Consider the following 17,429-nt stretch of genomic DNA (forward strand, 5'->3'; position numbering starts at 1 on the left):
AGCATTTGATACAAATGATCATAACATACTGTTGAACAGGTTGGGAACTTGGGTGGGATTAAATGGAACAGTCTTAAAATGGTTTAGGTCTTACTTAGAGGAAAGAAGTTACTTTGTGACCATTGGAAGTTTTGAATCAGATCGGAGGGCCTTGGCATGTGGGGTTCCTCAAGGGTCAGTCCTTGGGCCCCTTCTGTTCAGTCTGTATGTTACCTTTGGGTCAAATGCTTCAGAACACCAATGTTGCCTATCACAGTTATACAGATGACACACAGCTATATATATCAATGTCCCCAAATGACACCAGTCAAAATTGTGTTAGAGCAAATTAACAACTGGATGAACCCAAATTTCCTTCAGCTCAACCAAAACAAAACAGAGGTAATTGTTTTTGGCAATAAAGAAAAAAGGATTGTTGTTAGAAAATACCTGGAGTCACTGTCTTTAGAAACCAAAGACCAAGTCCGAAATCTTGGGGTACTGAAAGACTCAGGCCTGACTTTCAGCAATCATATACAATCAATCACTAAATCAGCCTTTTATCAGCTGAAAAATATATCCAGACTCAAGGGTTGCATGCTGCAAGCAGACCAGGAGAAACTTATCCATGCTTTCATCTCCAGTAGACTTGATTATTGTAACGGTCTTCTTACTGGTTTCCCTCAAAAGAGCATCAAACAGATGCAGCTCATCCAGAACGGTGCAGCTCGTGTTCTTACCAGAACAAAGAGAGCGGAACATATTACTCCAGTCCTAAAGGCTTTACACTGGCTCCCAATTAAGTGTAGAATAGATTTTAAAATTTTGCTACTGGTCTATAAATCACTGCCTCATAGACATCCTGAATACATGAATGACATGCTGATTGAATATAAACCCTGTAGGGCTCTGAGATCTGCAGACTTTGGTCAATTAGTGGAACTGAGAGTTCAAGGTAAACATGGTGAAGCTGCATTTAGCTGTTACGCTGCACGCAAATAGAATAAGCTGCCAAAAGAAGTGAAGTCAGCCCCGAGTATAAATGCTTTTAAATCCAGGTTAAAAACTTTGCTTTTTTTCTCATACTTTTGATTAAGGTCCTCTAGACAATTTTAAATCTTTTTTTTTAATTATTTGATATATTTTAGAAACGCACTTATATTTCTTTGCATTTAGATGTTTTTAAAGTTGTCTGCTAATGTTCTTAAATGTTGTAGTTTTGTTGGTTGCTTTTGTTTTCTCTACTTTGCTTTTGAAATGTTAACTGTTGTGTTTGTAAATGCTTGTAGGTGTTGTCTTTGCTTGTGTGAAGCACATTGAGTTGCCTTGTGTAAGAAATGTGCTATATAGATAAAACTGCCTTGCCTTGCCTTGCCTTAAGTTCAACCATTACCATTTGTATATTCTGGAGTCAAGTGTGACATTCTGGTTGATATGGCACAGTGCAGCTGCATATTTCAATGTATTATTGTTGTTTGCAAATAGTTGCACTACCAGTACTTTTCCGTTCGGTCCAGAACTATTTGGACAGTGACATTTTCTTAAAGCTAATAACATTATGACTTTAATTTGTGTCATGGTTAAATAAACATATGTACAAAGACCCACTTAAAAGACCACCTGTTGGATACGTAGTGTAGAAGTAAAAAGAGTTGCCTGTCTTTGACGTGCTAGAGCACCAGTGTTAGCCAGCTTCGAGCCTCAGGATCGCACTCAAATGGTAATCAGGCAAGTAAAATATGAATGTAATGGCAATAATAAGCCCGCTAAAAAGATAAAGTAGTCCTGAGACGGTTGGTCAACTGTAATGCATGCAATCCAAGAGAGTGTGACTTCGCTACGTTTAGATCGCATGCTTGTTGAATGAACGTCGATGTAACTACTAACGATACTGCTTTGGGCTAGCGTCTTGCACACATATGGTAAGCGTTTAGCGTGAACTGCTGGAGGAGTAACTTTTCACATTACACTACAGTATAATATAGCTACAAAAAACTGTGTACATTCCTTGAAAATTAGTTTTACTATCAGATATTTTGAATGGTTATTTTTCGTCTTAATAGTTTTGGTTTATTTGATTTGATATTTAAAATGAATTGAATTTTTATGTTTAGTCAATGTATTTGTTTTTCTCATTTAAATGAAAATGAAATGGAAAAATAGGGGGGAACAATTATCAATAATTATCAATATTTCACATTATGTTTAAAAATGTGTTTATTTAATCTTTCTATTGACCAGTTTATTTGACTTTTTCATAGTTGTGTTGAACTATTAATTAAAGGTTAAATATTATATGTTCAAATTTAATTACCTACAATGAGCCTTTTTGTCTGAGTCCTTATTTAGAATAGTAAAAAAAAATAGATAACGATTAATATGAAGTATTTTCGTCCTGAGAGACTTTTCAGCCACATCGCACAGCCCTACCAAGAAGCTAATTACCTGAAACTTCTAATATAAATCCTATGACAGGACATTAACTTGTATCTTGCACAATGACGTTGCTTTATCATCAAGCAACTTCGATATCATTTCCTTCGACAAACACGCACATAGTCAGTCAGGAAAGCAAGAAGTCTTCATTCTCGCACTGTCAGGCAAGCACTTAATATGTATCGCTACCTACACACACTAAAATGAAGACTAGAAGGGCTATTGTCACCATGGTAACAGACAGAGGGCCCACACCCTCCATATATCCCATCCCCCTGCAGACTACACACAGACATACACACTCCTGTTGAAGATTGGAATGTTTATGTGTGTGGACTGTGTGTCCATGTATTTAGGGTGACAGAGTAAAAGCATTTCTCTGTGTGTGAGAGATAAAGTGTCCGCGCGCATGTGTGTGTGTGGAATGGGTTTACTCAGGTCAGCCACTAACAGTGGAATACAAATCTGTCATGGATGACACACTTTCTCATCTTGCTCTCCATTGCGCTCAAACTCATCCTGCCCTTTGCTTGACCCTCCTGTTTCTCTCTCATTCATTTTTCTTTCTTTTTCACACCTCCCTCTCTCTTTCTGTCCATCTCCTTACCTCTATCTTTCCAAAATACACACGCTTGAGTTTGGCAACTAGTCAAGTCAAATGTATTTATATAGCCCTTAATCACAAGAGAGTATCAAAGGGCTTCACATGCCCATAGCTGACAACATATTAACGACATCCCCTGATCTTAACCCCCAGGAGGGAAATGAAAAACAAACAAACAAAAAAAAAACATCTGGGGAAGAATGAGGAACCTTGAGAAGGGACCACACAGATGGTGGAACCCCCCTTCCAGGATCATCAGGCAATGGATGCCGAGTGGGCAACATTTAACAAATAACTGAAATTCCACTGTCGGGTCTCTTCCATTTTATATGTGCTCCCTATTTTACTGACCTTCATTCATCCATTCAACCTGATCCTCAATCAAACCAATTTCCAGAGGTGGGCATTTTACTAAAGTTTGCCGGTCCAGCAATCGTCATTTGTCAGCAGCCTGGGTACCCGTCTGTCATCCTTCAATGCGTCTATTTTTTAAGCCGGACCAAACTGTAATCATCTGGCGGTCCGTCATGTTATTTTAACAGGCGCTTCCGTCAGTAAACATCAAAGGTCCGCCAATCCGTGGTTGAAGTGTAAAATCAAGTTCAATGCATTTAAAGCTCACTGAAAGGATTGATTTGCAAACATCATAGTCTACATAAATTTAATAGTGTTTTGAAGAAAAACTTTGGCTTAGTTGTAGAAAATAAATGGGCCACCAGACACTATCCAATGGTTCTCCAAAGTAGTGAACACATGCATAAGTTTTTGGTCATTCTGGTTGAAATCATTTGATTGAAGATCTCCGGCCAACTAGGACGTGATCTATTCCAATGTGCTACATCCACGTGGTGCTACATTTAACCAGACAACCCCTTTTACAGACGCATGCCAGTGAGTCAGCTGATTGGGAGACGCCATATTACACATAAGTGCGTAAAGTAAATGCCTCTGTGCATTTATGTCAAGACAGAGCATGTGCACACTGGATTCAGCCTGGATATTTCAAATTAACTGTATACTGTACATAACTTCTGGCAAAAGGAATATACCACCCCTGTCAATATGAATGAAATTCTATGTGCATTCTGCACATTTCATTCAGATTGGGGTTTTTATATTTCAATTCCGTTTGGGCATTCAGTTTCATTTTAATCGGAATACAAGGCTCCATGTACGCCCAGCTATTGAGATCCCATTTAAAGAAATAACCCTCCCCCCCAAAAAACGTCATATTCACAAAGGCAACTGATAGTGAACGAATGTCCATCACAGATGGTCATTAATTTAAACCACCACCTCCCAAAAAAAATTATAATTCTCTCTATATCTCTCTATATTTTGTACCACTTGTCTTCATTAGGTTTGGGTTATTAGGTTGGTCATTAGAGTCTTCATTGGTCTCGAGCCTTTACATGTTGTATTACTTGTTGCTAGATAAGAAGCAGCAACATTTATTAAGTATCCACTGACCGGTATGAGGGCACTGGCATACTAAACTGTAATCTCCCAATCACATCATGCACACCGTCACTCTCATAGGCTGAGTATGTTGAGTAACCCCACATTCCCCATAACGATGGTTGGAAAGAATAGTTTAAATCTTCTGTCCCATTTAGTCCTTTCTCTCACTCTACTTCAATTTAGCACCAGCTCTCAGCACCTCTCTATAGCTCCTGCATTCTTTTAAGCCTGGTCCAGATTTCACATTTGATCCAGACCAGGGTTTAAATGAGACTGTACTGCAGAAGGGTCAAGAGTGGAATGAGGAGATTGTAAAAGAGAAAAGAGTGTGGCCCCTATATGAATACATTAACTTGCACTTGAAATAATCTCTCTCCCTCCCTCTCTCTTCTATTTATTTCTGGCTCATCTGCAACACACACTGAGTTCATCAGTAAATTATGATTACAAAAAATTATACTGGCCATTAGAACAGGTTATACAATTCAGTCTCCTTGGTTTGGCATATCGTCAGACAATCATTTACACTAACATTTCCATATATGGCCAATTCAGAGTATTTAAAGGTGAAGTCAACCCAAACATATTTTTTACAATATGTTCTATGCAGGCCCACTAGTTGAAACAAGGCATTCTGATAAATATGGCGTTTGTGGACTAAGAGTTAATCCACACGTTTTTAGCTATCTCTGGGGGCGGCCATTTTCTCATTTCTCTCAACTGAAAATGACATCACAGTTGCTCAGGACTCAGGTAACGACCAATCACGACTCATCTGTTTTCTGAAGCTGAGCTGTAATTGGTCATTACCTGAGCCCTGAGCATTTAGCCACTGAGATGGCTAAAAATGGTGGATTTTACTGCTTTAACTCATTCCAGAATATTAATCAGAATGCCGTGTTTCAACTAGTGGGCCTGCATAGAACATATTCTTGCAAAAAATATGTTTGGGTTGATTCCCCTCTTTAATGAGTGTGACATACTGTACATACATGTACTGTGGACATAAGCAGAGTGGGGGGTATTCCGCCTATATGACAGAATGGGTTGAAGAACGTCCATTTTGTAAGCGATAAATGATAGATGGGAAACTTAAAAAAATAGTCACACTAAGCATAGTCGGAAGCCCATTTTTTCGCCGTCAATGTAATCATCTATTTTTGATGATGCGCAGCTAATCAACTCACGGGATAAATCCACCGATTGGTCGTTCTCGCGCCGGGGGGCTAATATTAGTTTGTCAAAGTTGATAGTCGGAAATGCTAACAGAAACCCGTTTAAAATGATAGTCGGACCAATAGGTGATTAATATTTGGTCTGGTCGGACAAAATGGCTGAGTGCATTGACTTCTTCACAAATGTTGAACTATCAACCGGGATAGCAGCCACAGTAATAACACAAACACTGGTCACCAGATTGACTAGTGATGTTCAAACTTTTTTTTCGGCTGGCCGTGTCAGGGTTCCGGGATGACCCAGAACCAAAGCGGACTCTAAAAGCGTGGACTCAGATGGTGTTTTGAACAAAAAGGGTTTATTAAGGTAAGGTGTTTCTCCAACAACAAACCCTGGATCACAGCAGACATAAAAGCTCTCCTGAAGGAGAAGAAGAGGGCTTTTGCGTCAGGCAACAAAGAGGAGCGGAAGATTGTGCAACGCCAGCTGAAGAGGAGGATCAGAGAGGGGAAAAGGTCCTACAGGAGGAGGATGGAGGAGTAGTTGCTGCAGGATAATGCCAGGGGAGTCTGGAGGGGCCTGTAGACCATCTCAGGCCACGGACAACCCAAGACCCGGACTGGGGGGGGACCTGCAGTGGGCAAATGAGCTGAACCCCTTTTTCAATAGGTTCGATCAGATGCCTGCCCCCACTCAGTCTCTCCTGCTGCAGCCTCCACCTACTCCTCCTGCTGGGTGTGTCACCCCCTCCCCTCTTTTCTCCACAGTCCCCAGCTCCCAGCTATACCAGACAGCCACCACTCCCTCATGCCCAGCCTTGGCCTTCACAACATCTCAGGTGAAGAACCAGCTGAAGAAGATGAAGGCGAGGAAGGCAGCGGGTCCAGATGGCCTCAGCCCCCAGCTCCTCAAATCCTGCGCAGACCAGCTGTGTGGAATTGTCCAGCACATGTTCAACCGGCGCCTGAAGCTAGGCAGAGTCCCCCAGCTGTGGAAAACATCCTGCCTGGTCCCGGTGCCAAAGACCCCCCACCCGAAGGAGCTCAACAGCTTCCGACCAGTGGCGCTGACGTCTCACCTGATGAAGACCCTGGAGAGACTGGTCCTCGTCCACCTGTGCCCCCTGGTGAGCTCCTCAAAGGGCCCACTCCAGTTTGCATACCAGCCTGGCATCAGTGTGGATGATGCCATCATCTACCTCCTCACTCTCCCACCTGGAGAAGGTGGGGAGCACTGTGAGGATCATGTTCTTTGATTTATCCAGTGCTTTCAACACCATCCAGCCCACCCTATTGGGAGACAAGCTGGAGCAGGCGGGAGTGGCCCACCACCTCACCACATGGATCCAGGACTACCTCACAAACCGGCCACAGTATGTGAGGACACAGGACTGTGTGTCTGACGTGCTCCTCTGCAGCACGGGGGCCCCGCAGGGAACTGTCTTGGCTCCCTTCCTGTTCACCCTCTACACCTCGGACCCCTACCTGTCACCTGTAGAAGTTCTCTAACGACTCTGCGATTGTCGGCCTCATCACATGCGGAGATGATCGGGAGTACAGAGAACTTACTCAGGGTTTTGTGGACTAGTGCCAGCAGAACCGCCTCCTGATCAATGCGGGGAAATCCAAAGAGATGGCGGTGGATTTCTGTAGGCGCCATCACTCTGCACCTGCACCAGTGAATATCCAGGGAACAGATGTTGAGAGGGTCTCAACTTACAAGTACCTGGGTGGTCATCTGAACAATAAAGTGGACTGGAGCGACAACACAGACGCTCTCTATAGGAAGAGTCAGAGCAGACTCTTCCTACTCAGGAGACTGAGGTCTTTTGGGGTTCAGGGAACACTCCTCAGGAACTTTCATGACTGGTTGCATCGGTCATTTTCCAGGGAGTGGTCAGCTGGGCAGGCGCCGTCTCGGCCCGGGACAAGAAGCGGCTGGACAAACTGGCCAGGAGGGCCGGCTCGGTCCTGGGCTGCTCCCTGGACTCTGTGGACTCAGTGGGGGACAGGAGGATGATGGCCAAGCTGTCATCAATGCTTGACAACCCGGCCCACCCCCTCCAGGGCACCCTAACAGCACTCCACAGCCCCTTCAGTGACAGACTGTTACACCCTTGCTGTGCAAAGGAGAGCTTCTGCCGCTCCTTCTTTCCTACTGCTGTCAGACTCTTTAACAAGAACATTGTGTAGTCTCTACAAACTGGCGGACATTAGTGCAATCATGCAGTCCTGCACCTGAGCTTATATCGTGCAATACTCAACATTCCCCACTACTGTTGGTCTAGTTTTATTTTGATCAAATGCTGTTCCTTATATTTCACTGCAGCACTGTCACTTACTTAGAATATTTATCCTCCGTATTATGTACAGGCTAAAATGAGTGTTTCTTCATAGTTTATATGTAGGTGTAGGTTGGTGTGTATATACATGTGTATATACACATAGTTACTGCGTATATTTACATAGGTTTGATTCTGAATGTTTGCCGTTAATGTTATACATTATGCCGCCGTCTCTGTGTGACCTATATCTTTGCTGCTGTAATGCTGAAAATTTCCCCACTGTGGGATCAATAAAGGCCTTCTTATCTTATCTTATCTTATTAGAAAAAAATATGCAAGACCAACAAAGTGGAACGAAAGCCTCTGGTATGACAAAACCAGGAAAACGAGAATAACCAAAAACTTTTGCAAAAGACAAGGAAAGAAATAACGAAAATTGCTTGTCATAAAAAGACAAGATCACACAAATTCCAAAAAGTTAATCCGAGGGTAGCTTTAATAACACAAGATACAATACTTACGATGGCGAAAAACAGAGGGAGCAAAATACATGGCGGAAACATGAGAGGACGTCTGGAAAATTCAATACTTGGTGCTATGGACACGAGCAAGCAGAGGATCCACCTACTGCCCCTACTGGAGGAACCGGGAACTACAAAAAGAAAGCATGACCACAACAAGAACAGACCATGACAGGCGGAGGAGTCCCTCCTCTTCTCAACTGAAGCAACCCACATGTGGTTGCACAGCGAAAAAAAGCATGCTCAGATTCAGTCTCAATAGCGGCAAATATGTCAAATAGAATGTACGAATACACGGTTTGACATATAATGTTTCACCGTAATAATCAGTGCTATAATTCGGTGCACCTATGTATAAAACTAGACCGTTCGTTGATATTGCACCTAGTAATCCGGTTTGGAAAATGGTCAGAAAAATATGGTAGTAATCCATATTATGATACAAGAAGAAGAATACCATGAAGAACACATTAACATTTATTTTACAAGGTGTTGCTGAATGGGCTTACATAGCAGACTCGGCATTAACTACAGTACATGAACAAACAGATGAAAAGTACTAGCATGGGAATAAATAAAGAACAATGAAATTGACACAGAGATGCATAAATGTCACCTGCAACACAATCTCACAGTTGAATGATGTTTAGCATCTTTGGTCTTGGGATTTACTGCATTTATCTGCATAACATGAACAATTGTAAATCAGTTTAACCCAGAAAGAGAGCATTTTTGTTTGATAAATGTCACTATAAGGTGATATAAATTATAGTCTGAGTTAATAACAATTAGCGGAAGTTGGTATGAGTGCATTACACAGTTAAATCCAAAAAATATGAACACTGTAGGGAGACTTAATTTGTAATTACCATTCAAGAAACATGTCCCACCACAGTGCATTGCTCTCACAGCTCTGTGTGTTTTTTTCCGGCAGCCTGCACGTGTTGCTTTGTGCCAGTGACAGCGCGGTTGTGCCACTGCTACCAAAGTATGTACAATATATTTACTCCGTTACATTTGCATAAAAGATCAGCACCGAAGTGAATATGTGCGCTCTTGTATGCCCATTTCATTGAGGCTCTGTACTCTCTGCCTCACCTCAAACAGTTTATCTTCAGTTTTATGAGACCATCAAAACCAAATATTTAACACAAAAAATTAAATACATTAGTCTGACTATGGAAAATAAAAGTGCATATTGAAAGTGTTAGAAAACACGTGTGGGAGACAGGCAGAGAGAAACAGGCATTTGCCAATATAATCCTCTTAAAAAAAAATCCAACCTAGTCTATGAAATCCTCGGAAATCAGTGGACTGGAATCATAAAACAATGACCAGACAACTAAAACTGAAACTGAATCAAATTGTATTTAATCTTTTTTTTTATTTTCTTGATTTTTCATTGTGCAGGTGAAGCTCTTCCTCTTTTACTTTCCCTTGAACAGAGAAGCTTCATTCAATTTGCCATAACTTGTAGTTTGCTTCACTCAATTTTCCAAGGATCGTAGCTGGCCCAACACTGCATTTTAGGATATTTTATTATGTTATAGTTATGGTATGAATGACAAATATGCAGGCAAAAGCACATCTGAGGAGGTGAAGTCAAAACTGTGTGTTTGCATGGACTCACACGTCTGTAAGTCTGTCTGTCTCAAGAGTCACTCAAAGGATCAAGTGGCCTGCAGTTGTCAAGGGTAACAAGGTGGTATGCTGACATTCACACAAACACACAGAAACACTGTGATTTCTCATGGGAACGCTGATTGGGCACTGTGCGGACTGCTAGGATGCGCGTTTCCCGTGGCGGTAAGAACCAAGCGATAACAACATCCATCTGACCCTCCTAATGTTTCCCTGCGTGCGCGTGGGTGTGCACACTTATATGTTGCCATCTGTGCCACTGGCTCAGGGGAGCAGCAAAACACTGGAGAGTTATGAATTGAAAGAAAGAAAGGAAGAAAGAAAGAAAGAAACAAACAAACAAAGAAACAAAGAAAACATGGAATACAAATACAAAACAAATAAGATGAACTATTCCTCAATATATAAAATCACAGATACGTACACATTTATTTTAAGAGAATAACTGAAGGCCAATGAAATCTAAAAAAAGTAAATAATAAAACAATTACATTTAAAACAGTGTTTCGCGTGTGACCTGTGAGGTAATTCATTTTTCAGTGCAGACTTTATTGTAGCAAAACACTGGACACTTTCTGACCATCAATCTGCGTCATCAATGTGTGAATCCGGGAACATTATGTTTTCAGCAGACTGAAGGTAGAAGAATTTAGTCAGTTACTTTGTAGATTTAGGATCAGTTTATTCAGGTTAGGTTTTTTTGATAAAAAATAATAGTAGTATACAGTAGCTGCTATGGTGTTTTTGTGCAAACATATGTTTTTATCCAACTTGTTAGTGGGCTACTTGGATAATGAACAACAAACTGGATGGATGTAAAACAATGGCGGCACGACATTCAAAGAAGCCAGTTGCTTCCTTGTGCAACTACTTGCAACTGCAGATTTTCATCCATTAAATCTAATCTTTAAGCTATAAGTAATTCAGCGGAGAAGTAGAGATAGGAAATGTGTTTTTACACAATGGCCTTAGTCATTACTTACACATGTTATGAAGCCAGGTACAGTTTGAAAAAAAAAAAAAAATTCTTAACAGAGGAAACGAGTCCAGCATTACATTCACACTGAGTCAATTTGCACTTACCAGCCATAATATTGCCTACACTTTTACAATCTAATGAATTTATAACAAGAGCTGTATCAACAATTTTGTCCTCCCCTATGTGATAATTGTCCATTTTGATCACACTCCAAAAATTAGAACACATATATTCTACTTTTGGGAGTATGACTGAAGTTTGCTTTTCAAACCAACAAAGTACAACTATTATACACAATTTCGGAGGAGCAGGTGGCCAGTGAGTGCATACTATATGCCTGATAGAAGGTACTAGTTTATAATAAAGTTTATGATGAAAATAAAACAAGTGTGGCTTACCCCTACAATACATTCATGTTTTTCTAATTGTGTCTGAGTGATAAAGGTTCTACTAAAAAATATGAACAGACTGAAGCACAGTGGGGCAGAAACAAGCAATTAAGGTGATTTGGACAAATTGATGAGGAAATTATTTCAAGCTGGAAATGGAGATGTCAAACGGTTGAGGCTTATGAAAACACAGCTATCATCTTTTGTATGTACAGAGTTCCTACCTGGCTCTCGGAGCAACAGCTGAGCCATGGCCTGTGAGCTGCCGGCAATATTCTCTGCAACGCACTGATAAAATCCTTCATCTGACTTGACCAAACCAAGAATCTGCAGGTTACTGCCATCCTAAATTACAACAAACAAACAACATGTAATGAACCAAAAACGGATAAATGGTGCTTGTTAACAATCAGCCAGGTGATGGTGTGAACATGTGTGATGTTATTGTATGGTATGGAAATAGGGAGTATGAGTGCTAACCAAGTAGAACCAAAAGATAATCATTATTAAGATACTCTCTTATCCCCTCAGTATAGTAGGACATCCTGTATATGAATAGCATATTTATTTCAAACTCAAATGCTATGTGACTACTTCCCTCTATCTCTCGTGTGGTGGCTGTTACTGCCTTAAAGCGGAAGTCAACCCAAACTTTTTTTTTTTTTTTTCAAGAATATGTTCTATGCAATCCCTCTAGTTGAAACAAAGCATTCTGATAAATATTGCGTTTGTGGAATAAGAGTTTATTCACCCGTTTTTAGCCTTCTCTGGGGGTGACCATTTTATCACTTCTGTCGACTGAAAATGGCATCACAAATGCTCGGGGCTTAGGTAACGACCAATCACGGCTGACCTGTTTTCTGAAGCTGAGCCGTGATTGGTCGTTCCCTGAGCCCTGAGCAGTTGTGATGTCATTTTCAGTCGGCAGAAGTGACAAAATGGCCGCCCCCTGAGATGGCTAAAAAGGGGTGGATTTTGCTGCGTAACTTATATTCCACAAACACAATATTAATCAGAATGCCGTGCTTCAACTAGTGACCTTCCTGGGAACATATTCTTGAAAAAAATATGTTTGGCTTGATTTCCTTGTTTAAGGACTGCAGAAAAATTGTTCACAAACATTATTAACACCAAAAATTTCATGTAAGTAGTGGTAACAGTATTGTAGTAGATCTACAATTGGTTCATCCAATTATGGGTAGAAGTCATCCTAACCAGTCAAAAGCCACACTGTGATTGTATTGTTTTCCACATGGAGGTTTTTCTTCTCCAATGTCACCTAAGTGGGCATCTGTTGGATCCCTTTGATACAGGTATACAGTGTATCATTGCAATTTGTACTATGTGCTCATAATTTTAAAATCCAGTGTAATCGAATGGTACGTGTGTTTTTTATCTGTGTTCCTTTGGGCTTACCACTATTTGGAAATAGTCACTGGGGATAACCTCCTCTCCGTTCTTCATCCAGCGTATGGTCGGTGGTGGGTTTCCTGTCACAGCACACTCCAGCTCAATGTCAGTCGATTCATAGGCATAAGTGTTGGTTGGATAGTTGAGGAATTGAGGTGGAACTGAAGAAATAAACACAATCAAACAAACACAATCAACAGAAGAATACCGGTGCCTAAACCCCTGAATAAACCTCTGCTTACTGTTTGTAGCACGTAATCAAGAATATACATGTCATTCTGGTAGCTAATTTGCAGACCTCTGGTTTCTTATTTACATCAGGATTATGCTTCACATGAGCTAATCTGAAAAAAATATTGACACCTTATAAACAGAACTTCAGTGGGTCAGAGGGCTCTTATTAGTTAAGAGTTGTTTATTCCACCACTATCAGTTAATAAAGTATTTTAATGAGTTGAATTAACACTAGGATAGAACATAGAACAATGTCAGTTATCAGTTTTAGCTATTAGAAAGCATTGAAGCGCTAAACGCTGCCAAAATATAAATGCACAAAAATGCAGTGTTGGGCAGTAGCGGCACTATGAGTAGCGGCCTCACTAAACTACATTTCTTAGTACAGTAGTATGGTCATAACATCGCTGTTCAACAACATCAAATAGCTTTTGAATATGAAACTAAGTTTGTATTCAGATAACATTATGTCCACACAACAATTTCCCCAAGAGATTCGACACTTTAAATGCACTGTTCTGTTTGACGTCGCACACCTATCCGCATTAGACGATGTATAAAAAGATGGCGATGTACTTGTCTAACAATGCAACGGAGCAGAATAGAAAGCGCACAGAAGCATTTGACACGCAGGGCTCTCTTTTCAATGCCAGCGCAAGTTGAGTGCAGTGTGCTGTTGAACTCTGCGTGGAGGCAGGCTCGACAAAGTTTTGGTATTTTTGCAGATGTGCCCAGCTTGCTAACCAGTCGACCACCATGCCGCCAGCATGCAATACAATCAAATATATTATAATGAAGCTCGTACCTTGCATATAGCTTTTTTTTTTTTTTTTATTGTTTTACTTTACATGTAACAGTACATGTTTTAAATACAGTACAGTTGTATATATTGTTTATGTACAGTACAACATATGTGCATTTAATCTTTAAGAAGTTTTGGGTTTTAAACATTTTTGTTGTATGAAGTGAACAGGCAGTAAAATATGTGTGTGTGTTGCCAATTCACTGTGTAATGCCCAAATAATGTCAAACTCAAGGTCCGGGGGCCAGATCCGGCCCGCGGCATCATTTTATGTGGCCCGCGAAGGCAAATCATATGCATTGACTTGACATGTTCCTTTCAAATTGGCACTTTTAACACTTCATGAGATATTGCAAACATTTGTTACCAATCCCTACTTTAAAATAAATTGGAGAGTTGAACAAATGATGACTGGCTTCTGATTTTAAAACTAGTTATCCATCAATTAGTTGTGTATATATGATAATATAAGGCAATCATACATTTCTATGGGTTCACAGTCGTAACGGCCCTCTGAGGGACACCATAACTCCGAGATGGCCCGCGACAAAAATGAGTTTGACAGCCCTGGTGTAACGTGTAACTGAACATAGACACATACTGGAGACTGGGGTGATTCAGTAAGCTATAGGCGACATTTAGAAGCAGTTTAAAATAAAAAGTGTAAATTAGCTAAGCGACCCAACCATACTCATGTCGTAAAATGTTGATATAATAGGGCACAAACATAATCATTTGATCCCAAACAGGACAACAGCAGGATGCACTGCAGTCATTGAAGAGCATCATATGACTGGGAACATCCATGAGGGACAGAAACCATTTCTAACCCTTAACAGAGATTGGAATGAAACATCAAGCGGCTGGTGTAGCAGTGAGTATTGTGGTGACACTGTCACAAATCCAAAACAACAAATATTCAACCTGTCAGCAAACACACAACTAACATCCATGAATGTCATGTCACTGTCGCGCACATTCAAAGGAGTCCACACTTTGTAAGCCTCGATACAGTAAACAAAAAACAAATAATACAGGAGAATGTAGGAAGAATGAAAGAGGAGTAGCGAATCCAAACAAAAGAGCAAATGAGAGGCAGAAAGAATAAAAGGAGCAGAGCAGCACGATATCGGCAATTAATTAGAGAGACGTAAAAATGTATTTAAAAAATGAAAGAATAGTGTAATCAGGTCATGAATACAGGAAAAATGATCAAAAAATATAAAGTGGAATTACAGTTAGAAATTAAATGAGTTGTATGTGTTTCCCGTCATTATCTGGAGGTGTAATTTTATCACTGCAGTAATGCTCTAATTAAGGGATAATGATTTCCTTTAAAGACAGGACTGCTGCAGCTTTCACAACAACAACAATGACACACTGAGACACAACAACTCTCACTGGAACACATGTCCTGGAATTAGCATAAAACACATGAAAACAGAATCCTCCATCTTCTTAGAAACAACTATTACAGGGGTGTCCAAATTCGATCCTCGAGGGCCACTATCCTGCATGTTTGAGATGTTTCCCTTCTCCAACACACATGATTGAATTGATCAAGGTTCTGCAGAGCTTGCTGATAAGCTGATCGTTTGAATCAGGTGTGTTCGCAGAAAACATGCAGGATGGCGGCCCTTGAGGACCAGATTTGGAAACATCAGTGCACGAAACTACCTCAAGAAAACTTAAATCACTTAGAACATGAGCTCAAAGAAGAAATTTCTATTCAGAAAATGTGCGTACAATTTCTGTGCTGCACAGTTGGAATGAGACATTTTACAATGACATTCACTCAACACAAAGTAATTACACTATAGTGGCCTGTCTAATTGAGTAGTACTTATACAGTATTTGGAGGAAGAATAATAGACTTAGATTCATCTGGGCCCTACAGTATATATTCTGCTGATACTGTCTCCTTGTCATTAGTATTAACTCGTTTCGTTTGCTTAAATCGTGCAACCTGGAGACCTTATTTGATTATTCAAGTGCGTGTTCAAAGGGAAAACGTTACTTTTAGTGATAAATGGAAATTTACCACATTTGTCACAAATACTATGATAACATTGTGACTTCCTGTCTGTAACAATGCAGTGCAGGCCTAGGAAGATCTCCTTATTTTGTTTTTTAATTTACACCCTCACCTTTGTTTGACATTTTTGAGAATGGAGAATTGTCAATTTTTAGCATAAGCTTGCAAGTTTCATGCACATCACCGCATGGATGCCAGCTCAACTCATCGACTGTTTGTCTCTCCCACCGCTCCAACCAGCTCTCCCTGCTAGAGGGACATGTCCGTCAGCTAAAGCAGAATAATCAAATAACCGTGGACGTGACAGAAACACAATGCAATTATTATCTGTGTCAATTATGCGCGGATTTTTGGTATTCACAGTTGGGCCAAGCACCCATCCTCTGTGAATAGCGGGGGTCCACTGTATCATCATGTGATGTGAACGGTGCACACATGGCATCACTTGCAGGCTGGTCATCCTGGAAGAGTAATCCCACCATATGTGATCCCTTCCCAAGGTTTCTCCCTTTTTCTATCTTCCCTGCTTAGATGAGGTGTTGAGATGAGAGGATGTCGTAGATTTGTGTGTGAGATTGGAAGCTCTTTGAGACTCTTGTGATTTGCAGCTATATAAATAAATATGACTTTATAAATCTCAAAGGAAACATCATTTCAGCCTTTAAATGAAGACTCAGCTTTAAATTTGGAATTTTCCAAGTATTTTAATGACCGCCATTAAAGGGATTCTATTTTGAATACACTGAACTCTTTAAAATGCAGGTTGAAGCTTCTTTTTATTCATTATTCCCAGATGTCGTAAAAATGACAGAAAAGTGCCAGATTGTAATTTGGAGATCCCAGAATAATTCCAGAGTAAAAATACAGGTTTAACATTGATTATCTGGACACCAGAGGAGACGTGTTTACAAAAGTCTTTCTTAGTGGCCCTTTGTGTTTCAAATGACAACGGGCAAGACATTAATATGGTTCTGCTTCCTGGGGGAAACAGCTGAGGGGAGCTATTCACATGTTAATGTGATGCATCAACAACCAGCTGACCTCCAACACACGCAACAAACCAGTCTGGCTTGTCTGGACAATGGAGACACACACCGTCACCTGGATACTGTCTCCCATTGATCACATTATGAGCGGCAACCGGTGAACAATACGGAATGGTTATTTACACACATGTAAGCACACACACACATTATGTCTTAGTACCAATGACGCTGTCTCTATCTCCACCAACTTCCACTCAGCATTCAAATGGAAATGAGCCCTATCATTTATTTCAATGAGCATCCGCATGTGTGTCTGTCTTTGTGCGGAGTGATATAATCCACCGAGGATCTAGTACAGGACACTCAGGCACCATTCAGCTAAACCCCTACTTCTCCCCATGTGAACATAAACTCGTTAACAGCCTCTTTAAATCTGCACTTAACTGCACCTTAACCATCTATTGCCGACCTTTGAGAGCATCAATGAAATAC

The 17,429-nt window shown here is 40.6% G+C and overlaps 1 protein-coding gene across 2 annotated transcripts in view; it reads right to left on the reverse strand.

Annotated features, from left to right (window-relative positions):
- Positions 1–17,429, reverse strand: part of dcc (DCC netrin 1 receptor) — a 368,958-nt gene that overhangs the window by 195,663 nt on the left and 155,866 nt on the right. For both annotated transcript variants that reach the window (XM_086054077.1, XM_086054076.1), the window contains exons 6-7: positions 12,887–13,041; positions 11,695–11,815 (exon numbers count right to left, since the gene is read on the reverse strand). In XM_086054077.1, coding sequence (XP_085910203.1) covers positions 11,695–11,815; positions 12,887–13,041 — 276 coding nt within the window. The remainder of the gene's footprint in view (positions 1–11,694; positions 11,816–12,886; positions 13,042–17,429) is intronic.

The sequence above is a fragment of the Filicampus tigris genome, chromosome 15 (assembly GCF_054856515.1).
Source record: "Filicampus tigris isolate MCC_2025a chromosome 15, RoL_Ftig_1.0, whole genome shotgun sequence".
Taxonomy (NCBI): domain Eukaryota; kingdom Metazoa; phylum Chordata; class Actinopteri; order Syngnathiformes; family Syngnathidae; genus Filicampus; species Filicampus tigris.